Source organism: Myotis daubentonii, chromosome 1, assembly GCF_963259705.1.
Source record: "Myotis daubentonii chromosome 1, mMyoDau2.1, whole genome shotgun sequence".
Lineage (NCBI taxonomy): Eukaryota > Metazoa > Chordata > Mammalia > Chiroptera > Vespertilionidae > Myotis > Myotis daubentonii.
Window position 1 is genome coordinate 108,115,265 of NC_081840.1, and position 25,204 is coordinate 108,140,468.

Genomic DNA, 25,204 nt, shown 5'->3' on the forward strand with positions numbered 1-25,204 from the left:
GCTCAAGGTCTAGGAGTGGTTGGGAGCCTGGTGCCAGGCCCAGCCCTGCCATCCACCCAGTATGTGGCCTTGAAGGACTCACCCAGTCAGTTTTCTCACCTATGAAATGAAGCACACATAGTCTTGACTCAAGAGCTGCTCTAAGTTTCTGCGCAGAGGCTGACAATCCCTATGGCTCCTTACTGAGCACTTGCAATGTGCAGGCACTGTCCAGATGACCAATTTTGTTCATGTAACCCTCCTGAAACCATATGAAACTCCTGTTATAAATGGACACATAGGGTGATTATGAAATACTGACCACCCACTGTCCATCGTGGTGCTGCTTGCACTGGGAGACAATAGAAGCCCCAGACCTCAGATAACAGAGGGTTGCAGTGTCTCTAAGCAGCTTCCAGAACTCCTTGTGCTTGAGCGTGAGGTGGGAGCTATGGATTGATGACCACAGCCCCACAAAGGGGCACAGGTCACAGAAGGGACACTGCCACCCCCTTGAGGTTCCTTGTGGGCCACAAGGTACATGGGCAATTGAGGGAACCCTGAGTGTCAAATCAGAGAAAGGGCCAGACCCAGAGGCCTCAGGATGCGGATCAAAGAAACAAGGGTTGGGAAGGCAGGCAGTAGGGGAAGATGACCAGAAAAAAGGCAAACGAAAGAAAAAAGACAAAAATCAAAATTAATAAAGTTTAATTAAATATCTATAAGACAATACATTGTTAAGTAGTAATGAACCTAACTCAAATTGGTATATATTAATGACTTTAATGTGGAATGCCAGCAAAATTTCTTGTGTGACAGGGTGTGGGATTCAGCCCCTAAAATTCCAAGTGCCAGGGGCCTGCCTATGGTCTTCAAATGTGCCACCCACAAAACGTAGATGCATCCCTCAGAAAAGAAAGGGTCCCCATATTGATTTGAAATTAAATTTCAACCATGTAGGGGAATGAAAAAGCAAGAGAGGAATACAAGTCAGTTATAGAAAAATGTAGGAATGCTCCTCACACATTCATCTGTAATGGAGTCCCTGGGTCAGCCTCTTCATCCCTGGGGGCTGATGGGATCCACCTCCCTTAAGCCCCTTCACATTTCAGCAGCTGGGTTCACCAGACTCCATTCTTTATCACCTCTGAAGTGGAAATCTGCCACCCCCTCTTCCTTCTAACCTAAATAAGTTAATTCATGTGACTTTGAGGAATGGATCCAGAGAGCTGGGTTTGAGTCCAGAGGCCTCAGACTCACCGTGTGATCATAGGCAGACCCTATTCTCCCACTGGCCAAGTCTGAGTCTCGTCCATGAAATGGAATAATGACGCCTAGTGAGGCTGATGTATGGAACAAGGAGGTCACAGCTGTGTGAGACAGTTTTTTAAACAGACTGGACTGCACTGGGCTTTGACTAACAAAACAAAACTCAAGGAAAAAATGTTTGTGTTAAGCTATGTTGAATCCCAGAGTCATTTCATACTTGCCCTTTCTGAGCTCTGTCTGGGGAGGTGAATTTTTATTGTTCTCCATGGTCTTTTGCCAGGCTCACTGACTCTTTCTGCCCTGGCCAGTGGAGAGAGGTACCACAGCCGAATTGGTGGGAAAGCAGGTTTGGGGAAGGGTAGCAGGGAGCCCAAAAGGCTTGACTGCTGGAGGTCTGAGTCAGCAGCAGAAAGGCAGGGTGGACCCAATCCTCACATGCTTAGGGAGATGGTGCAAGAATGTTCTTCTAGCCCAAGACCTGGGCTCTGCCCACTGCATCCTGGCTCTTGCGGATGCAGCATCCTCAGCTTTAGCTCAAGAGATGGTAAGATTCCTGGAGCTTTGTTTGGTGGCTTCAGCCAGGGGCCTTCAGAGGCAGCCTAAACTTAGATACTGGCCCATGGGTGCACAAGGCCAGGCCACAGAGCCTACCAGGAGTTGATTTCTGGCCCGAAGCATCCCCTGGCACACTGGGTGATGCAGCCAGCTGCCACCCCTCACTGGACCTCAAGTTCCTTGTCTGTGCAATGAAGAACTAATATGGTGGTGTCGAGTGATGGATAATCACAGATGGCTGGAGGTGATTCACGCACACTGCCCCAGAAGGTGGTACATGTGGGACACCTTTGCTATGTTCACATGTGACTTTGTGGCAGTTTGCGTGTATCACTGTGTAAGGGTATGACTGTGTGCATAAGACTGTGGTGTGGCTGAGAGTGATGCCGTAGCTGAGACTGACGTAGTGAACAGATGACATGTATAGACATCGCCAAGTGTGGACATGGCTGTGAATGTGTGACAGTATGTGACACTGTGGATAGGAGTGCAATTGTGAGAGCACATGACCATGCATATATGTGTATGTGGCCAAGAGTGGTTTATGTGCCTGTGGGTAAGTTGTGTGGCTGTGTGTGGCTATGTCTACTTTAGGTTGGGCAACAGTGTCTGGGACAATGTGAATGTATGGATGACTGTGTGGCTGTGCCACAGGATGGGAGGTGTGATGGTGAACTGGGCCTAGAACACCTGTCTTCCCCAGGCCTGGCTCTGTTTCAGCCGTGGCACAGTGGTTCACAGTCCTCCTGTGTCCAGGAGGCAACAGGATGCAGGATCTGAGAACCACCTCCATCCCCAACACCCTACATGTGGCCACAAAACAGACTCCTTTGCTGAGTTGGGCCAAGATTGGGTATCAGGAGTCCCCTCAGGTCCCCTCAGGTCCTGGTAGTTGCCCAGGGCAGAAAGAGAAGCCTTGTTTTCCACCCCCCTCAGACAAAAATGAGGGAGGGAACTGGAGGCAGCTCGGCCCAGCTTAGTTTAGAACAAGTGCCTGGCTTGTGACTGAGGCCAGCCACCAGGATATTCCCCCACACTATTCCCCCAGTCCCCTGCAGAAAGGGGCTCTGGCCAGCCCCAACAGATCTCAAATTCCCCCAACACCCTATCCCACACACAGACAGAAAAAAAAAAAAAAAAACAGGGAGAGGGGCTATTCTCAGTCCCCACCACACACATACTATCTCAGCCTACTGACCTCAGTAGGCCTAGCCTGTCCCAACACTTCACATTCTGGTTCTTCTCCTAGGTGCAAGCTGACCTGGTATCAGGCCAACTCCCTCACCCTGAGGATGGGAGGTATGGAAGATGGTCCCCTTTCTAGAAAGGGACAGAGGGCAGTCCCAGGGCAGGAAGCATGCATGGGGACTTTCCAGGCACTGTGGGCTAAGAGGAGCATTCCCACTCTACTCAGACTGACCTCAAGAAGTTGCCCCCAAACCCTCCCCACTCCCACAGCCCCCTTGCTGTGGTCAGATTGCTCTCTGCAGAAGGCTACTTGGAGGTCAAAGCTGAGAAAAGATTAAGGGGGAGAAGGTCCTCAGAGGGACTGGATATGAAGGAAGGAGAGCAGGGAGGAGGGAGGGGGAAATTCCACAGAAAGTCCCAAATCTCACCTAATTTTGACTCAGGGTCAAGGGGCCACTCCAGAATTTCCTCTGAGGACATTCTACCCTGAATGGGGAGCCCTTGCTGTCCTCTCCCCCAGTGCATTTGCCATCCCTTTTCTTATCTCACTGCCCGGAGCCCCCAGGCCCCTGGCCTGGCCAAAGCCTCCCCTGATGTCTGGGCCCAGGCACTTCTCCCTATACCGAGTCCACGTTGCCCTGAAAAGAACACCATGCTTTCACCACACTCCTCTGTTCCATGTGTGAAGATTCCTGTTCATCCTGCCTGGGGCACCCCAAATGGCAGGGCTGAGGAGTCCTCCTCAGTTTCCAACAAGGAAGCCACCGCATGGCTGGGTACCCAAAACTGCCTAGGAGAGGACGCAGTTTCTGAGCTCCACCTCCTTCCCCTGGGCTGGGGCCTCCCTGGGGAGAGGAACCCCATTGATTAGACAGTCCTGAAACATGGTCTCCTATCCCTTTTTCATGCAACCCTCAGCCCTAGATCAGAGCAGCACAGCCAAATCCCTGGCAGGACTTTACCATTTGTGAGATGAAGGGTGTGAAACTATCTAGAGGTGTTCTTGGCCAGATCCCCAGGTAGCACCTCCCACCAGCACAGTCTTCTCCCCAACTATTGAGGTTCTGGGGTAAATTTTGTGCCTATCATAACCTCAGGGACAATCAGGGTTTTATCCTTCCCGCACCCTCATCCCCTCTGAGATCTAAATTTAAAAGTCATGTTTTTGTTGTCTTAATTGTAAAAAAGTTTATCAAGAAAAAATATTCAAGCAGCAGCCGCCAGGAATGGCCATGACCTCCTGGAGGGGGCTAGCAGTGGCACCTGTCAGTTCCACCCAACTCGCTGCTGGACCACCTCCTGGCCTGGGGAAGGAATAGCTCCCTTGAGGACATAAACATGAGTGGGAGACAGTGCAAATGGCCAGAATCCAGGCAGGCATCACAGTGAGACTGGCCATCGGTAGGTGGACCCAGGGTCAATCAACCTATTTTTCCCCCTGGGTTTCCCACTGTGCACCAGGAAGAATTCAAGGATTCATAGGATCAAGGACCCTAAAAACCTGGGGGTCTGAGCCTGCTGGAGTGTGAGGAGCTATTGTAGTGCACTCAAATATCTGGTACCTTTTGGGTGTGCCCTCCAGGAAGATAACACCAGGGCCCTGGGGTTCATGACTTGTCTTAACATCTTGAGTCCAGGGAAAAGATGCTGTGTGGTCCCCTAACCAAAGGGTGTTAAGGGCTTAGCAGGTAAAAGGGAGTCAGGAGGGTATTGGCCTGCAGGCTCTCCTGCAGGGGGCAGGGGTGGGGCACGGGCGGGGACAGGGACAAAGGAACAAGGAAGATTCCTCCCCATCAAAGTAAAGTAGCAAACTTGCTTGGGAAAGGTGAGGGAGAGATGAAGGGTGTTTTCATGCCTCCATACCTTTGCCCATGCTGTTCCTCTCTTCCAAATGTCCTCCCCATCTACTGTCCTCACTTACTATCTGGCAGGTCCTTGTCATTCTTCAAGACACCACTCGAATATCACCTACACTGTGGAGTCTTCCCTGACCTGCAGAATGAGTGGACCCCTCTGTGAGCTTCCAGGAGCCCCTTATTTACCATGGGTCATTCTGTGTTACCTGTCCCCCCGCCCCACAAATCTGTTTCTGTGTCTGATTCCCACCTTGACTGGGGACACCCTGATGGCAGGTGTGTCACAGCCCTGGGTGTTCAACATATGACCCCGGGACCACAGTAGGCCCCAGAGTGAGGGTATGGTGGCCAGATGCACAAGGGCTAGAGGCTCTGCAGTTGGCTAAGACTCTGGCCTAGCCTCAAGTGACTGACCAGCAGCCCAGGCCTCAGCCTGGAGGGTTCCTGGTCCCATTCTCACCCCTGCTGTGCCCACCTCTAAGGGATGGAGAACTTCCCCAGGGGTACCAATGACTCTTCCACAGCCCACCCCCAGCTGCTGCTGGTGCAGGAGGTATGGAAACCAGAGTATACTGCAGTGACCAGGCTGAAGGTGGGGTGGGGCCAGGTACTCAAGGTCAGAGGTTGTCGTACATGCGCAGCGTCTTCTCCAGCTGCTGGCCTACCCGCTGGTAGAAGAGGATCTGCTGGCGCAGGTAACTCTGCATCATGTGCTTAAAGTCGAGCTCACGGCGCTGGTGGAAGTGGTTCATCTCAGCCTGCAGGGCGAAGCCCACCACGCGGCAGCGCCTGCGAATGCCATCTGCTTCATCCTGCGCCATGCGGCCCTCGTCACTCATGCGTTGGCTCTCCTTTACCTTGGCAAAAGCGCCTGGCATAGGCAGAGCAGAAGACAAGGGATGTTAGGGCTCTGATGTCCCCAATTTGTTCCCTAAACCCTCTGTTAGTACCCTCAAGGGCAGACAGTGACCTCATCAATTCGACTCAGGCCTTGCTCCCGGACTCCAGACTCCTGGTCCAACTGGGTGTCCCACCAGAATGTCCCAACCCTCACCTAAACAGATGCACCATCTTCCCTCCAAACCTATGGCACCAACAACCCACACCCAAGCAGTCACTGCTCTGCTAGCTACATTCCAGAAATTGGATAATCCTAATTCAGCTCAGACATTACCTCCTCCAGAAAGCCTCCCCTGTAACCCTACTGCATTAGGTGCCTCCCAATGTTCTCAGGTGCCCTAGGTTTCCCTCTCCCACAGCTCTCACCACCCTGTAGTTTCTCTGACTGCCCCCCTATGGGATGTGAGCTCAACATGTCTAGCACCCAGAACAAAGCCTAGCACACAGCAGATCCTGATACATATCCACTGATACATGTTCAACCTGTCCCTCACTGGACAACTACAACAGGCCTCCAAGAACCTCCCCACCTCAGTCCCAGAGAGATTCTCCATAGCACCTGAAGAGCAGCCAAGCTGGGCACCCAGAGTTCCAAGCTTTCCCTGGCTCCCCTCTGTCTGCAGATCAAGGTCCACATCCATTCATAAGGCTCTCTAAAAGCTGGTCCCTGTACCCATTTCACACTGACCCCATGTTCATCAGACACACCCTGCTCTTTCCTAACTTCATCTCTCTGCCCCCTGGATCCCTAAGAATAATTCAAAGCCTCCCATCAGGTATACCAGGAGCCTCCCTCAGTGTTCCCAGGAACAATGCTTCCCAACCCCATCACACTGCTTATTCTAAAACAGAGCCTCGAAGGCCACCTGTAGTTTTCCTTTGTGTGTGTCTCTCCCACAAACAGATCCTGGCCCCTCCTCACTCAAGCTCCCAGGGGACTAGAGGAGGCCATTGTAATAACCAGGTGACAGATGGAGGGCAGAAGATGAACCTGGGCAGGTGACCCAATTTGGAAGAATCTGAATGAATCAACAGAGCAACTGGTGAATGGATTCCAGTTCTGAATTAACAGGTACTTGACTAATTCTGCATTAAAGCCAATGAGGGTGCAGTTGCTGAGAGGGGGAGGCAGTTTGTCAGGGCCTGGCACTTACTCCCTCAGAGCTGTAGGGAATCCACTGTGCAAAGAAGAATGAGATGAGAAGGGTTGGCACAGTGGACAGCACACCATCAAGTATTTCAAAAGGATCCACTGCATACAAATAACATGCTCATTATCCATACTTCCCATTTCTTCTTTAAGGAGGCTTCTCAGGAGCCTTCAAAATGTGTTATTTTTACAAATTGTTCGATGCATTCAAGATGCATTTATTGAGCATTACTATATGCCAATCCCAGGGCTCTATATCCTGGAAATAACTCTGGGGGCCTTTAGAACTGGCAGCACCACATTAGTAAACAAGTGCTAACATTGGCATTTGGGGCAGATACACTCAAGTTTGAACAGTCTCCAACGCTGCTCACACCGCATTCAAAATAACTCTGAAGTCACCAGATCCCAGCCCACTCAGTCCTTTGGCCACATTCCTGCTCCATCCCAACTGCTCAGGCCTGGGCAGGAGAAGCAGGATCACTCTAAGACCCAATAAAAGACTTCAGAGCAGGAGAGGCCCTAGAGGCCAGCTGCCTGCCCACCTTCCATACCACTGCTCTACAGAGGAAACTGAGGCCATGAAGGGAAGAGACTTACCCTAGGGGCTCCCACCTCCTTCCTGCCCCTCACATAGGGGATGCCTGGCCCAGAGACATCCCTCCATACACATGACTTTTCATGCAGGGAGCCCATGCCAGGTCACCCAGGCATTTGTGTGGGACCCTCAGACAATGGACTCAGGAATTTGAGAAGGTTCCAAGAAATAAGGAAGGACTAAACAGGTAAAAAACAACAGGACAAAGAAACTGGAGTTAAGCTTCAGCAAAAGGAACCTACTGGAAGAGGAGACACTAACCAGCCTGGATTCCACCTGCCTGAGAAAGTCCAGGTACAGTGGGTGTGGGCCTGTACTCGAGAGGGCACTTCTTGCCCATAGCCTTGGAGGAAGGAAAGGCCCCCTTTGTTGATGAGGAGATTGAGGCCCAAATAATAGAAATTAATCTATTGCAATTGCTAGGTATCCAAAGACAGACAGGCAAGGAGCCAAGGATAGGGACAAAGGCTATGAGGGTAAGAGGGAGGTGGAGGCCCCACCCACTCTCTGTCACCTCTCCACCCTGTGACTCAGGTCTGGGGCCTGGACCAGCTAACACTAAAGTGCCCCAGAAACTAGCAGGGAGTCAGGACTCAGGCCTGTCCAGCATCCCCCCTCTACATTCTACTTTGGTGTCAACCTGAGAGCTGAAGACCCAGGGGAGCCTCCTGCCCTGGCAGTTGTCCTGTAAGTTGGGTCTCAGAAATAGGAAAAGGAGGGTCGGAGTTTCGGAGCTCCATGGTCCCAGGCATAGTCCCTAAGCTCCCTCCTTAATCAGTCTTATCCCCACTTCTTGGAGGTTGTAACCACCTGCACCAGGTTGGAGGCAGGAGGTCTGAGTCCTGGTCCCAACTGTGTCACCTCCAGCAAGCTACTGCTCTTGCCTGGTCTACAGGTTTCCCCACATCAAAGGGTACAGGTTGGACTAGATATGATGCTACTGACAACTGCTCATAGCAAGATAATGCTTTAGTTTCCACATCTGTGAAATGAAATAAGAATACTTACCCTCTAGTGCAGCGGTTCTCAACCTGTGGGTCATGACCCGTTTGGGAGTCAAATGACCCTTTCACAAGCGTCGCCTAAATACATCCTGCATAACAGATATTTACATTACGATTCATAACAGTAGCAAAATTACAGTTATGACGTAACAATGAAAATAATTTTATGATTGGGGATCACCACAACATGAGGAACTGTATTAAAGGGTCGCAGCATTAGGAAGGTTGAGAACCACTGCTCTAGTGTAATTGAGGTTTGATTGAACTAATATGTATAAAGTACTTAGGACAGCACCTGGCCAAATAAGAGCTCAAGATGCTATGTGCACTTGTCTGCAAACTGTTTTTTAGTCACAGCAAGAACCAGCTGGTGGTGGCTCATGCAAGGATTCTCTTTGTTTACGGAAGCCTAGGAGGGGTGGCAGAGGGAGGGTTAGACAACAGCCCAGAACAGAGGCCCCACCTGTCCTCAGGCAGGTGCCTGGCTTGCAAGAATCACTTTGCCTTGGCCAATCTAGGAGCTCCTTGGCCCCTCCATGCATGCTTTGGTCCTGGGCCTGCCTCCAGTCCACGGAGGATTGCATCTAACTTAGCACTCCAGCATCCAAGCCTCCCTCCCTTTCCCTTCCCCTCCTAACTTATCTACTCCAAATAGCCATTCCTGAGGGAGCTCCTTCCCCCATTCATCAGGCACAGTGGACACTGCCTGGGCTGTGGAGTCAGACACACCTGGGCTCCAATTCCTGCTCTGCTCACCATCCCACCTCACTGCACCTCGTCTGTAAAATGGAAGGGGTCATACCAACCTCCTGGCTTGGGTGTGATGAGTCTTAGGTAGGGGCAGTCACTGTCTCCCCTTGCTGTCCCAGGCCCTAATAATAGTTACTCTGGGACAATTACCCCCAAGACTGCCAGGAGCTGGGCCAGTGTGCAGACAGGCTGGTGAGCCTCATCTCAGTGCCAATCAGACTCCATCTCCTATTTTACTAAGGTAAACACTGAGGGGAGAAAACTCTCTTAAGGTCACCTTAGAGACAATGTCTATCCAAATCCTGGTCTCCTGATCCCATCTAGGACTCCCACTTCCTTCCTTCCATGACCTCTCCCACACGCTCACCATCTTGCAGATACCCAGCAAGCTGGACAGAATCCTGGGGGACCCAATTTTCCTCCTCCTTCCTCTGAGAAAAGGCTCTACTTGCAGGGCCAGCATGGCTATGGGCCCCCAAAGCCGGCCCAATTCTGTCTCAGCCAGATTACAAGCCTCCTCCGTAACTCACCGGAACACAGGCCTAGGAATGGCAGTGCAGAGTCCAGAAGGAGGAAGAATAAGCCCAAAAGGGCTTTGATTATTGGGGAGAATGTCCTCCAGGTAAGGGGAGGTGGGCTGGCCTCTGCCTAAGCTTGAATACATCACCCCAGAGGACTGTTGGTCCCTGACTCTTAGAAACACCTCAAGTGGCAAGAGGAAAGTCAGAAATGGCCTCTCTCAGCTCTGTCTCCCAGCCCCTGGGTCAGAAAGGCCAGTCTGGCTTCTACTCCCTTCTACTTAAGTGTGTACCTGGGAGCCCTGGGTATAGGGCTGCTTTCCTGCCCTCAGCTCTGCCCTGGGTGAAGGTCCCCAGCCACCACGGGGGGGGGGGGGGGGGGGGGGTTTGCACAGCTGTTTAATCACTGTGACACTGCTTCCCCCTCCTGCTACCCACGCTGCTGCCCAGTAGGAACACGCCATCCAAGGAACTGGTTGAACCAGCTTTCCCAGGCCCTAAAGCAGCAGTGGGGGTGTGGCTCCATTCCAAACCAGGGCCACCAGCCAGCCAGGCCACCTCCCTGCCCTATCCCTGCTCCAGAGCTCAAAGCCAGATCTGAGGCATCACTCTGTCCTCAACCAGACCCTCCCCTAAGTCTCCCTCCCCCACCTTGAAGGCCTAAGAGCTTCACCCTCGCTTGTTTTATAGATCAGAAAACTAAGACCCCAGAGACAGGAAGGCACTTTTCAGGGATACACAGCAAATTGGGGGAAGAGCCAAGACTAGAGCTTAGGCCTTGTGTCTCCTGAAGCTGAAAGAAGAGGGAAGGAGGAGGAGAAGAATGGGGAGATGAGAGAAAAGGACAAAGAACAGAAAAGAAAGTGAAGGGAGAAAGGAAGCTGAGAGCTACATAAGTTCTAGAAGTCAACCTCCTGTTAAAGGAGAGCAGGGCTGGTTTACACCAGACTCTCCTGGGTACTGAGGTAGGGGGTGGCATTTGCTGACCCCAGGCTCAATCCAGAGGCCTAACTCCTGACCCCACCCAGAGGAAAACTCGCAACCTAGCCAGGCCTGACCTCAGGCCTAGGGGCCAAGGAGCCAGACCCACCCTACAGATGCCCTAGAGATGTTCTTCCTGAGTTACCAAGCAGCCCCAGGGAGGACCACACCTCTCTCCTGACGTCTGCCCTGCCTGTTGTCTCCAGGACTCAGTTACCAGATAGGTCAGATCAGGATTCACTGCTCAGGCAAGAAGACAGCCAGGCTCAGGAAGGGGTAGTTAGATGGGCCATGTGCCCCTGGTTCCTCCCTAGCCCAGCCCAGGTGCCCCTGGGTGACCAGAGATGAGTCACTTCCCTGCCAGTTCCTTGACAGCCCCACAGTAACAGAGAAGGGCCCATCCTGTTCCTCCACCACAGAGGGACTGTGAGAAATGAACACACAGCCAGGTTTGGGAAGTGGCCAATATGAATGTGTGCTTAGGGAGTCACAGGAGGAAGGGACAGTCTCAGCTGTACCATGGACTCCCTGTGCAACCACTCTTCTATGGACACCACCTTCTATATCTGCAGAATGGGGACAACAACCCTCCCTACCCAGATAGGAGCTCACAGAAAGGATATGCAGTGGTGAGAACAGGTTCTGAAGGAGGTGAGCTTATGAGGCAGTGGGAAGACAGGCCACACTGTGCTTATTATCTGAGTCTGTATCCGTGTGGGCTCCTCAAGGGCAGGGCCTAGGCCCTGGTCATCTCCGTGTTCCCAGAACCCAGCCTGATACTTTCAAGGGCTCAGTGTATAATGCGTAAATGAGAAAATGAGACAGAAACAACAACAAAAATGAACAAAGAAAAGACAACAAGAAGGTAAACAGTGAGCCTCATAAGGATAGGGACAAACCTATTCACAATAATATCACTACACCTAGAATAGCATCTGCCACACAGTAGGTGCCCAACACACTTGTTGAATGAATGAACAAGACAGAGACAGAAAGACTAGATGAGCTGTTCCATTCTGTGTAGGCCATGCTCACATCCCCACATCCAGCAGAGTACAGATTCAGTAAGGCTCTCCAGTCGTGCTGTACTGGCTCTTACCTTTCTGCAGGTGAATGATGTCAGGAAAGTTGGAGAGCAAACCCTGGTAGAGAGACAGCATGTCGAGCATTTGGAAGAGGTCATTCTTGGGCTGCTCAGCAAACATCTCACCAACAGTTTCATAAGTACGGCCCGTGTGAGAAATGGCACTGTTGAGAGCCTCGGAACTAAAGGGGGGGTCCATCTGAAAAGCATGACTGATGGCCTGGAAGGCATTGCCTAGCTTCTGGAATTCTTTGCGGAAGCCTCCCACATGCTTACGTACCAGCTCCAATGCTACAGTGCTGAGCTGCAGGACACTGTCATCCATCTTCTTGCTGAAGGCCTTGAAAGTGTCCACACGGTCCTCCACGTCCTGCAGGTCTTGGTGCTCCGTGGGGATCTGGAAGGTGAGGAGGAAGCTGGCACCAACCATCTCATCCTTCTCTGCCCGGCGTTTGCCCATCTTCCACTGCTTGTCATCCAAGCAGCTGAGGAAATGCTGGAAACCCTCATATTGGGACAGCACAGGGTGGCTGGTCATGTGGTCCATCCAGAGGATGAGCCGCCGCTTCCGCTTCTCAATAAAATCCTCCTCAAAGCGACCTGTGGCCTGCTTCTCTGGCAGGTGGGGCACAGAGATGACAGTGAATTTGTGAAGCAGGCGGTTATAGAGCCAGTCAAAGTGCTTGTACCGCCGGTAGACAGGGGAGCCAGCATGCGTGGGTGTGAGCTTGTAGGAGATATAACTTTTGATGCCCTTGAATTTGGTCTGTTTGGTGGGATCTTCCACAGAGCAGGCAAATGGGTGGGGGTTGGCCTTCCACTGAGGGCCACGAGGGCCCATTTCAATGGAGTATGTCTCAGCAATCTTGGCCATAATGGGCACATCACCCAGGATGAAGGCCTCCACTCCAGAGCGCACAAAGCATGAGAAACGGTTGAGGTTGCGCCCCACCACACTGCCTCGCTTAGCAGATGCCAGACTGTCCTGCCGCTCCAGGAGTGGCTTGGGTCGGAAGGCCATGTGCTGGCTGGGGTAGGCACCAGGGTAGGAGAGGTTGAGTGGGGAGTACCCATTGGTGCCCATCCCACCAGCCCGTGGTTCTTCAACCACTGTGCATCCATCGTCCCAGTCGTCCCAGTCATCATCATCATCATCCTCGAAGCTACCCTGGTTTGAGAGGAAGCCACTGCCCCCACCACTCGCAAGGTTGGCCACACTGGAGCTGTCATACATGCTCACCTGGGTGCCTGGAGAGCCTGCAGAGCCGCTGGAGTAGTCAGCATGGTTGAAGCTGGTGCCAGAGCTAATAATCTCCACATAAGAGGCGGGGAAGAGTCCTGTCTCACCAAGGCTGTTCTGGCCCTGCAGCCAACCATCCAATGAGTTCTCACTGAAGATGACCAAATCCTCACCCTGCTGGATGTTGATTTCCTCTTTGTTCTCACTGTGGAAGTCATAGAGGGCTCGGCCTTTTAGTGCCATGGCTGGGCCAGTGGTAGAGAAAGATGAGGAAAGGGTCCTGCCCAGAACTAGGATGTCCAAGAACGCACTAGCAAACAAAGGCCTGCCCCAGCAGCTGTCTCTGCCCCTAATGCAGGTCTCAGCACCCAGAGATGCTGTCCAGCCCCCTCTTCAAAGCTGTGCCCATGGCCCCAAAACTTCCCTATCACAACTCCCAGCACCTGTCTGGGGGCAGGGGAGCCTCATATCCATAGTCTTCTTCCTACCCTTGCTTGACAGGCCCTGAAGGGGAGTTTCTCTCTCCTTCCACTCCAAGGAGAAAAGTCAAGTGACTTGGAGAAATGAGAGGGCAAAAATTCCACTTTCCACTGTAACAAGGTTCTAAAACAAAAGAGAATCACTCGGAAATCACGGTTCCAGACCCTGGCAGCTGTGGCTCCCAGCTCCTTCTGGCCCCTCCAGGCCTTGGAAGACTCTCTCACATTCCTCCCCAGATCTGCTCCTTCCTCCTTCTCCTCCTCCTGGGCCACTGGGTTTACAAAAATCCAGAAAATCCAAAGGAAAAAGCAGCAGCCTCCTTCCTGAATCGAGTCCAAGGGTGGATGTGTCCAGCTTCCCAACCAGCCAGGCCGGGGAAAACAAGGACTGCGGCTTACACAACAGGCCGCCAACTCGCCGACCCTGGCGGTCCAGGGGACCTCCAGCCGGCTCGGGCGCCGGGTGAGAGGGGCGAAGTGGCGTTCAGGCGACTTTGCCCCACCAGCTGAGTGGCCCCTTTGTTTGCCTAATTCCTCAGCAGTTTCTGAGCCTGACCCGATAGAATCCGAGGACCCCGTCCGAAGGTATGCCGCCCGGCGCCGGCGTACAGACCCCCGCCCGGCCAGCACGCGCGCGCACACTCAACAGGAGTTTGCAGAGTGAGCTCCAGGGAACAGATGGCGCCCGGCCGGCCGGCCTCCGTGCCTCCAGCCCGCCTCCTCCAGCACTTGCAGTCCCTCCACACCGCCAGCAAGAAGCCAGCTTCAAAAAAAAGGGGCGATTGGGGAGGTGGCGTCCGCGGGGAAGGAGGGAACAGGCGGGGGCGGGGGGGGGGTGGCGGGTTGGGGAGTGGAGAGAGAAAGCAGGCAAATTCTACGGCACTTCCGCGAAGCGCAGGGCTCCAACGCCGACTCCGCCCTCCCGCCCCGCCAGCTCCTGGCTTCTTTCGTTCGGGCAGTGGCCCACACTAGCTCCAGGGAGATCGGGATGAGAGAGGAAAGAGACGACCCAGGTAGTAGGGGGCCCCGAGCCTCCAGGACTGTCGGCCTTCAATGGGAGTTACCTCTCGCCCCGAGGGTCTGGAGCGTCTCGCTCTCCCCCGCCAGCCACCGCCGCCTCCTCGCCTCCTAGACTCCGGTCACCCTCCTGTCTTTTCCGTGACGCCAGTGGATGAAAACCCCAAACGTTTGCAAATTGAGGGGCTGCAAGGAGGGTACCAGAGGAAGGGGATTGAGGAAGGGGGCGTGGAGTGCCGCAGAAACTCGCTTCCACCCCCTCACCCCTCCGTCCCTGTCCCTGCCCCAGCGGGACTGGGCGGCGGTGCAGGCCTGGACTGTTCTGTTCTCTGGAGCCTCGCCCACCCCGGCCGCTCCCCGAGCCAGCAGCGTCCTCAGGAAGAAGCCGGAGCGGCCTGGGATATTGGGCGCTGCGGATCCTAGTACCTCAGCCAGAGCCAGGGGCACCCCTGCCTTGGGAAAGTTCTTTCATGGAAAAAGAGCAAGACCCTGAATCTTGTAGCGACAGAAACAAGCCCAGACACCACCCGGTTCCGTGTTGCTTCATGCAGCGGTGGGGACCGGGTGTTCAGTCTTTGGCAGCGGCAGGAGCCAAAGGGAGGGGGTAATCGGGGGTAGGCATACAAGAAGAGGCAAGAAGGATTTGATCCTTGCTCAGCCCATCCAGACCACTTTGGACACTGACTGCCAGGCACTGTGCCTACAGCACAAGTCATTCCAGGTTCCTGCCCTAGAAGGCTTACAGTTCACCCTCTTATCCTTTATTCATCCACTCTGTCTCTTTCATTCATTCAATCGTGCACTGAAGGAAGCATTAACTAAGTAGCTATTCTGTACCAGGTCCCTGGCTACAAAGTCGAATGAGATATTGTCCTTACCTTCCAGGGGTTCAGGTGTGTCTGGACAAGTAGACAGAGGCTCTTTGCCCAATGTGACCAGTAACATAAAATGTGCTTGGGAGTGCACAGAACCCAGCCTGGATGGAGCAAGGATCAGGGAAAGCTTCCTAGAGGAGATGTTGTGAGGCATAGGCCTCAGTTCCTACTCCCCTTCCTGGCTATGCCCTGGAGCCTTGCCTACCCCTAGCTAGGATTCCCCATCATTCTCACTCTTCCCACTTGATGCAGATTAACTGGCAGAAGGCAATACTGCTAAAGGTGGACACCTTTGGCTGTTTTGAGGAGTGTGATTTGCAGGCCTCTAGCTCCAAAACTCAAATTCATTGGTGCAGTAAGTAGATCCAATTCCCTGTGCAGGGGTGGTATTTGACCCAACTAAAGTATTTTGTACAAACCCCAAAAGCCCAGGTATTAATTTGCACAGAGAAATAGAACTGTCAGGGAAACCTGAATTTTTGCACCAATTGAATAAAGCAGTTTGGGCTGCTCCTTGGGAAGCAGTTACCAGAAGGTTAGCAGAGTGAACCTGGAACCCCTAGAATGAGAAAGGGGATGGTATGTCAAGTCTCAAGGAAGAAACCTTGAATTCGTATCCCCCTCTACAGGGGTAGCCTTGATGCTAAGGACTCAATTTCTCCCAGTATCACCATGACCAGAGTCTGAATACATGATTCTCCCAGCTGCTTTGGGATGCCTCTTTTCTGTGATCTCTCTTCTGTTCACAAAGCCTCTCTCCAAGCTGGGTTTAACAATAGCAACTACTTCCTTAGAGACACTGTTGTAAACATCTTACCTTTATTAGCTCATTTAATACAATTGGGATTTCTGTTCATACAACTAGAGTCCTAATCCTGCACCAGCCCCTTGAGAGACCCCTAGCCACCACCTTGATGGTCTTTAATTCCCACACATTTATAGACCAACTATCTTTGCTTTACTCCCACATCTATTCTGGGTGGGTTTTTCTAACGTTCAGGTGCCAACCTTATTTCCAGGTACTTATGGAAAACTTCAGCCTCATAGACATTTCCAGAACTTGTATCTTCCATTCCCTCCCTTCCAGGGACTCTCTTCAAGCCTAGGAGTTACAGAGCCTCTGGTCACATGTATCTGGAAACCACTAACCTTCGTGGTTTCCCTACATTCTGTCCATTCTGTTGGGAAAAGTTCCTTTATTAAATTCTCTTCACATTATTATAATTGGAGTATGGTCTCTTTTTCCTGCTGGGACCCTGAATCCTGCACCAGAAACAGCATCCATTTCCCCATCCAGGCATCCAACTTTCCTCCTTTAGGAAAGGAGTCAGCAAAGGAGAACCATGAGACTCCTCTTTCATCAGCATGTTACTGCTGCCCTGATGGTCCTAGCTATTATCTTTCTCACCTAGATCACTGCAACAGCTTCCTAGTAGTCTGTTTCCACCTCTGCCTCCAGATAATCTGTTCTCAACACAGCATCAGGGTGATCCTTTTAAAATACAAATTAGCTGTCAATCCTGTACAAAACCCTGCAGTGCCCCTATCTCTCTCAGCATAAAATGTTCTTATAAGGACCACAAGCTTCTTTATCTGAATTCCCTTTCCTGCCTGCCTAGCCCACTCTGCTCCAGCCAAGATGGCTGTTACTCCTCTTCAGACATTCCAGGCACATTCCTGTCTTAAGGGATTTGCACTGACTGTTTCCTCTTCCTGAAATGCTCTTCCCTTAAATATATATAAGGCTATCCCTAACCAGTTTGGCTCGATGGATAGAGCGTTGGCCTGGGGACTGAAGGGTCCCAGGTTCGATTCGTTCAAGGGCACATGCCTGGGTTTCAGGCTCAATCCCCAGTGGGGGGCCTGCAGGAGGCAGCCAATCAATGATTCTCTGTCATCATTGATGTTTCTATCTCTTCTCCCTCTTCCTTCCTCTCTGAAATCAATAAAAATATATTTTAAAATTTTTTTATTTAAATATATATGAGGCTAAACCCCTATAAAATATCACTTCAATAAGACCTACCCTAACATATCCTATTTAAAATTTAAAATTACAGTCCATCCTCACCCCAAGCCCTCCTAAATCCTGCTGAGTTTTGTTTCATAACACCACCTGATAACAATATATAATTTACATATTTATCATGTTTGTCTGGGGAAAAGGAAGTTAGCCAAGAGTCCTGCTGCAGACATGTTGAGCAAGAGTTGGAAGGGGGGGAAAAGAGTTGGAAGGGAATGAGGCTAGGGTAATATAAAAAGTGGAGATAAAGTGCAAATTGGGAGAAAATATTTGTACTACATATAACTGGTTAAGGATTAATATCCATAATATATAAAGAGTACCTTCAAATCAATTAGAAAAAAAGCAAGCAATCTATATGAGTGGTTATTTGTTTGTTTTTTACTGCATTATTGTAAGAAATTAACACAAATTTATTATCTTACAGTACTGGAGATCAAAAATCCAAACTGGATCTCACAGGGCTTAAATCAAGGTGTCAGCAGGGCAGTATTCCTTCTGGAAGCTCTAGAGAAAAACCTATTTCTTTGCCTTTTCGGGCTTCCTAGAGGCTCACCATACTCCTTTGCTCCTGGCTCCCTTTCATCTTCAAAGCCAGTAATCATATCATTCAGACTTCTGCTTCTATCAACATATCTCTTCAGGCTCTTCTGCCTCCTTCTTTCACTTATAAGGACCCTTGTGATTACAGGAGACCCATCCAGATAATCCAGAATAATCTCATGATTTAAAGATCCGTAATTTAGTCATGTCTGCAAAATCCCCTTTGTCACATAAGGTAACATTCACAGGTTCTGGGTGGATATCTTTTGGGGTGGGTGGAGCATTATTCTACTTACCACACAATCCAATAGAAAAATAGAAGACATGAAGAGGCATTACAAAAAGGAGGGAACATGTATGAAACTATTATTCATCAGGGAAATTAAAATTAAAATCACATTGAAATACCATCACACACTTCCCAAACTGGCAAAAATTTTGAAAAACTAACAATCAAGAATGAAACACACCCAGCTGGTGTGGCTCAATGGTTGAACATCGGCCTGTGAACCAGGAGGTCTCAGTTCCTTTCGAGGTCAGGGCACATGCCTCAGTTTCTGGCTCAGTCCCCAGTGCAAGAGGTAGCCAATGGATGATTATCTCTCACTGATGTTTCTCTCTATCTCTCCCTCTCCCTTCCTCTCTGAAATCAATAAAAACATTTTTTAAAATACTGTCAAAACCGACAAACATAAATATGCTTTTTTAAAAAATAATGAACAAAGGGGGGGAGAAACCAAGATGGCGGCATAGGTAAACACCGAAATTGCTGCTTCCTACAACAACTTCACAAATACAACAAAAAGACAAAACGGACATCATCCAGAACTACAGGAAGGCTGGCTGAGTGGAAATTCTACAACTAGAAGGAAAGAGAAAAGCACACTGAGAGTCAGGAGCTGCGGAAGTAAAGTGCAAAGGTACGGAGGCTCGAGCACGCGCGGAAAGGGGCTGGTACCTGAGGACTCGGCTGTCTCTTTGAATCGGGATGGAGTCACAAGCTCCCGACTGCTCTGAACTCCAGTTCCGGGAAGTCTCTGGGGACCAAGGACTCATAGGGTAGGACTGAAGATCAGCCATAACTGCTTGCTCCGCCCTGTTGATTCCCTGAGACCCCGCCCCACACAAGCTGCAGCAGAGGCTTTTGCATATGAATGCCCTGGCCCTTTGCAACCTGAAAATTACCTAACAAATTACAGCTGGGCCAGACAGACCCAGAATTTCCAAGAGAAGGCCCAAGGCCCCACAGCAGCTTGCATTGCTTCACAGCTGGGCCTCATCTGGGCACCTCCAAAACCAAAACAAAGAAGAGGAATCTGCAGATCTCTCCATAGCTCCTGCTGGGTAACCTCAAGCAGAGACTAAATTACCACCTCCTTAGATCCAAGAGCCGGTGTACCCAGTGGTCAGAGTGGGACCATCCAGATTACAACTCCTCAGATCCATAAGGGACACACTCAGGGGGCAGACTCAGCGAGCGCCAAAGCCCCACTGAAGCAAGTCTTGCCCCAGAAGGGTGTCTCCAGCACAAACATTCTCCCACTGTAGACACAGCTGATTCTCACTGCCAATTGGCCTGGAGGTCAATTCCTCCCAGTGATACCTACAACAATCAAGGCTTAACTACAACAAGACTGTGCACAAAGCCCACAAGGGGGTGCACCAAGAGTGTCCACCTGAGGTAACTGGGGAGGCTGAGCCACTGGGCCCTATAGGACACCTAGCACACAAAACCACTCTACCAACACAGGGAGGCATAAAAAATGCGGAGACAAAGAAACAGGTCACAAATGACAGAAATGGAGGAAAGCAAACGACTGGCTATAGAGTTCAAAACCACGTTTATAAGGTTTTTCAAGAATTTTATGGAAACCACCAATAAATTTAGTGAGACCCTAGAGGATATGAAAAAAGACCAACTAGAAATTAAGCATACACTGACTGAAATAAAGAATAATATACAGAGACCCAACAGCAGACAAGAGGATCTCAAGAATCAAGTCAAAGATTTGAAATAAGAAGAAACAAAAAATACCCAACCAAAGAAGCAAAAAGAAAAAAAGAATCCAAAAATATGAAGATAGTGTAAGGAGCTCTGGGACAACTTCAAGCGTACCAACATCAGAATTATAGGGGTGCCAGTCTTGAGGAGAACCAAGATGGCGGCATAGGTTAACGCCGGAGTTTGCTGCTTTGAACAACTACTTCAAAAGTAAAACTAAAAGACGGAAGGGACATCACCCAGAACCACAGGAACGCTGGCTGAGTGGAAGTCCTACAACTAGGAGGAAAGAGAAACGCATACGGACACTCAGAGGAGGCGCAGTGCTGAAGTCAAATTCTGAGGTGCGGAGTGCACGGAGCGGGCTGGCGGCGGAGGGTGCGGTTGTCGTTTTCAATCGGGAGGGAGTTTCAGACTCTGAGCTCCAGATCCGGGCGAGTCTCTGGGGACCCAGACCCAAAAGGGAGAAGCGGGACTGTCTGGCTTCGGTCAGAGCGAGTGCAGCTTTCTCTCCCAGCTTTGCAGCGGGTGCTGGGACTCAGAGAGGCAGAGCCCCTGGGGACAGGACTGAGAGCCGACATAACTGCTCTCTCCGGCCCACCCTGTTGATCCTGTGCGACCCGCCCTACCCAAGCCCTGCACAGAGGCATTTGCCGGATAGCCTCAGGCAAGGGCTAGATTAGCACCTCCCTAGAGGACAGAAGTTCTCTCACTGCTGACACAGCTGATTCTCATAGCCACTTGGCCGGGAGGTCAAACCCTCCCTGGGATTAGCTACAACAATCAAGGTTTAACTATAAGACTGCGAACAAAGACCACTAGGGGGTGCACCAAGGAAGCATAACAAAATGTGGAGACAAAGAAACAGGACAAAATTGTCAATGGAAGATATAGAGTTCAGAACCACACTTTTAAGGTCTCTCAAGAACTGTTTAGAAGCCGCCGATAAACTTAATGAGATCTACAAGAAAACTAATGAGACCCTCGATGTTATATTGGGGAACCAACTAGAAATTAAGCATACACGGACTGAAATAACGAATATTATACAGACGCCCGACAGCAGACCAGAGGAGCGCAAGAATCAAGTCAATGATTTGAAATGCGAGGAAGCAAAAAACACCCAACGGGAAAAGCAAAATGAAAAAAGAATCCAAAAATGCGAGGATAGTGTAAGGAGCCTCTGAGACAGCTTCAAGCGTACCAACATCAGAATTATAGGGGTGCCAGAAGATGAGAGAGACCAAGATATTGAAAACCTATTTGAAGAAATAATGACAGAAAACTTCCCCCACCTGGTGAAAGAAAAGGACTTACAGGTCCAAGAAGCGCGGAGAACCCCAAACAAAAGGAATCCAAAGAGGACCACACCAAGACACATCATAATTAAAATGCCAAGAGCAAAAGACAAAGAGAGAATCTTAAAAGCAGCAAGAGAAAGAAACCCAGTTACCTACAAGGGAATACCCATACGACTGTCAGCTGATTTCTCAACAGAAACTTTGCAGGCCAGAAGGGAATGGCAAGAAATATTCAAAGTGATGAATACCAAGAACCTACAACCAAGATTACTTTATCCAGCAAAGCTATCATTCAGAATTGAAGGTCAGATAAAGAACTTCACAGATAAGGAAAAGCTAAAGGAGTTCATCACCACCAAACCAGGATTATATGAAATGCTGAAAGGTATCCTTTAAGAAGAGGAAGAGGAAGAAAAAGGTAAAGATACAAATTATGAACAACAAATATGCATCTATCAACAAGTGAATCTAAGAATCAAGTGAATAAATAATCTGATGAACAGAATGAACTGGTGATTATAATAGAATCAGGGACATAGAAAGGGAATGGACTGACTATTCTTGGGGGGGAAAGTGGTGTGGGAGATTCGGGAAGAGACTGGACAAAAGTCGTGCACCTATGGATGAGGACAGTGGGTGGGGAGTGAGGGCGGAGGGTGGGGCGGGAACTGGGAGGAGGGAAGTTATGGGGGGAAAAAAAGAGGAACAAATGTAATAATCTGAACAATGAAGATTTAATTAAAAAAAAAAAAGAATTATAGGGGTGCCAGAAGAAGAGAGAGAGCAAGATATTGAAAACCTATTTGAAGAAATAATGACAGAAAACTTCCCCTACCTGGTGAAAGAAATAGACTTACAAGTCCAGGAAGCGCAGAGAACCCCAAGCAAAAGGAATCCAAAGAGGACCACACCAAGACACATCATAATTAAAATGCCAAGAGCAAAAGACAAAGAGAGAATCTTAAAAGCAGCAAGAGAAAAAAAGTCAGTTACCTACAAGGGAGTACCCATACAACTGTCAGCTGATTTCTCAACAGAAACTATGCAGGCCAGAAGAGAGTGCCAAGAAATATTCAAAGTGATGAATAGCAAGAACCTACAACCAAGATTACTTTATCCAGCAAAGCTATCATTCAGAATTGAAGGTCATATAAAGAGCTTCACAGATAAGAAAAAGCTAAAGGAGTTCATCACCACCAAACCAGCATTATATGAAACGCTGAAAGGTATTCTTTAAGAAGAGGAAGAAGAAAAAGGAACTCTTACCATTTGCCACAGCATGGATGGAACTGGAGAGCATTATGCTAAGTGAAATAAGCCAGTCAGAGAAGGATAAATACCACATGATCTCACTCATTTGTGGAATATAATGAATAACATATACTGATGAACAAGGACTGATCCAGAGACGGAGAGACATTGATTGGACTGTCAGGCCTTGGAGGGAAGGTAGGGGAGAGTGGCAGTAAGGGGGAAAGATCAACCAAAGGACTTATATGCAAGCATATAGGCCTAACCAATGGACACAGACAACAGGGGGATGAGGGCATGAGCAGGGGGTGGGGGGTGAGGGTAGGGGGTAACGTGGGGATAAGGACACATATGTAATATCTTAATCAATAAAAAAATATTTAAAAAAATAATGAACAAAGGGAACTCTCATGCATTACCAAAGGAATATAAATTGGTACAACCCTCTTGTTAAATAATTTGGCAATATAGGTGCACTCTCCCTATAGGGAGCACACCTATGCCATCCCTTCCCCCCTTCTTTCCTCACTTCTTCACCCATAGGCACTCATCTCCTAAACTCTAAGGGCCCCCAGGAGACTTGCAACCAGGGGAGCAATGGACAAGGACAGCTCATCCCAGACTAACCCCCTGAACCTATCTTTAAGGCCCCCTTCTCTGACTTCCCAGTGAGCTAAGGCAGCCCAGCCTAGGCTCTCCTGTCACTTCATTTATGCTAAGCCTTTCCTTGTTTTACTGTCCCCAGTTTTAATAAACATACCCTCATAGTCTAAATAAAGAAAAAAGAAAAAACCAATTTGGCAATGTCTAATAAGATTGAACATGCACATACTTTAAACTCAGCAATTTTGCTCCAAGATGCATACTAGAAGTTACTGCATATGTGCAACATAAGACCTACAAGAATGTTACTAGCAGCACTACTAAAAAATAGCCCCTCAAAAAAAAAAAAACAAAAAACCTTTCCTCTCTAAAATCAATTTTTTAAAAAAATTTATAAAAACCAAAAACTAGCCCTAACTGGTTTGGCTCAGTGGATGGAGTGTCGGCCTGCGGACTCAAGGGTCCCAGGTTCGATTCCAGTCAAGGGCATGTACCTTGGTTGTGGGCACATCCCCAGTGGGGTGTGTGCGGGAGGCAGCTGATCAATGTTTCTCTCTCATTGATGTTTCTAACTCTCTATCCCTCTCCCTTCCTCTCTGTAAAAATCAATAAAATACATTAAAAAAAAAAAAAAACTACAGCTACATATAATAAACTCCGTATGGTGTGATTTCTTCTAAGCAACACTCCTCAAATATTGTGTATGTACAAAATACCTGGGGGTCTTGTTAAATGCAGATTCTGATTCTGTAGGTCAGGTGTAGGGCATGAAATTCTGAATTTCCAACGACCTCTCTGCTGGTGCACAGGCTACACTTTGAGTGGGAAGGATGCATATTTAGAGATGCATGTATAATGAGAAAACTATTTTTCTTTCTTTTAAACAAAGATTCTGGAGAACAGGTACTTTTACCTCTGGTTGGGAGGGTAGGTAGATGAAATGGTCCAGGTGACATTTTCTTAAACTGGTTGTTGGATTTATAAGTATTCATTATACTTTATAACTTACATATGAAACATATATTATTTTTCATAGATCAAATATTACACCTTAAAAGACAATGAAAAGCGTACCAAAAAAAAATGATTGGGGAAGATGCTAGGTGGCGTCAAAGGCATGCGCAAATGAGGAGGTTGGTCGGGCAGCGCTACACTGAGATGCAAACTACAGATATAACTAGCTGAAACAGAATTAACTTCGTTAAGTCAAGCCTAAGTGACCACATATCCACCGTCAAGCAAATTCGTTTGCGTCTATACTGCAGGCTACGGGCTTGTACCTACTATCCAAGTTTCTCAAACTTAAAAAGTTTCTCAAAGTAGCACTCCTGTCAACAGTGCAGATTTCCAGTTGGCTCCCGTGTAGATCCCGATTCTGCCCTGTAGGAAACGGCCAGAGAATCTGTATTTAGAGATTCGCTGCATCCTAGCCCCTTTAGCACAGAAAAATCGTTCCTCCCGCCGGGTGAAGAACCTGGCTCTGGCGATCTGTGGGGACTGCCAGGTCAGCCCACAGGCCAGCAGACTCCGGGAGGCCCTCTGCCAGGGGTCCTCAAACTACCGCCCTCCGAAAACATTTATCCAGCGCGCCTCGTGTTTTTGCCGCTGCTGCCTGTTGCTTAGCAGCCGACTAGTTGTTTTTTTTAAACTATAGTCCGGCCCTCCAACGGTCTGAGGGACAGTGAACTGGCCCCCTGTTTAAAAAGTTTGAGGACCCCTGGAAGTACACAGTGGAATGAACCCAACGGTCAGTTAGCACTACGTATACCCAACCAAACAAATGCCATCTTCCCTCTTCCTCGCAACTCACCTGTTTAGCTCTTATAGGGGAGACTCCCTTGGGAGTCCCTAAAAGGCAGACATCTAATGAGAGAAAACGATTATGGCATCAGAGGACTGGTTCCTAGCAATTTAACACTGCCCCGCCCCCCCACCTGCTCCGCCCCCCCACACCCGCCCCGCCCCGCCCTCGCCCGCCCCGCCCTCTCCCCCCACCCGCCCCGCCCTCTCCCTCCACCCGCCCCGCCCCCAGCCTCTT

The 25,204-nt window shown here is 49.6% G+C and overlaps 1 protein-coding gene across 4 annotated transcripts; it reads right to left on the reverse strand.

Moving 5' to 3' along the window:
• Window positions 1-670: 670 nt before the first annotated feature.
• On the reverse strand, window positions 671-25,094 carry SNX33 (sorting nexin 33). 4 transcript variants are annotated; one of them, XM_059656241.1, is made up of 5 exons: window positions 24,977-25,094; window positions 24,451-24,546; window positions 14,616-14,754; window positions 11,848-14,314; window positions 671-5,718 (listed from the first exon to the last, which is right to left on the reverse strand). In XM_059656241.1, the coding sequence occupies exons 4-5, from the start codon at window positions 13,313-13,315 to the stop codon at window positions 5,465-5,467; spliced, it is 1,722 nt and encodes a 573-aa protein (XP_059512224.1). In that variant the 5' UTR covers window positions 13,316-14,314; window positions 14,616-14,754; window positions 24,451-24,546; window positions 24,977-25,094; the 3' UTR covers window positions 671-5,464. The 4 variants fall into 4 exon arrangements, with proteins under 4 accessions (XP_059512224.1, XP_059512212.1, XP_059512217.1 ...); XM_059656229.1 differs by having other exon boundaries at window positions 24,447-24,546; XM_059656234.1 differs by lacking the exon at window positions 24,451-24,546 and having other exon boundaries at window positions 24,977-25,077.
• Window positions 25,095-25,204: the final 110 nt, after the last annotated feature.

Bases quoted from the DNA above. Each gene is read 5' to 3' on its own strand.
- SNX33 (XM_059656241.1), bottom strand. From the start codon at position 13,315: ATGGCACTAAAAGGCCGAGCCCTCTATGACTTCCACAGTGAGAACAAA. The intron at 5,719-11,847 runs GTAAGAGCCAGT...TGCCTATGCCAG, and splicing joins CATCATTCACCTGCAGAAAG to GCGCTTTTGCCAAGGTAAAG.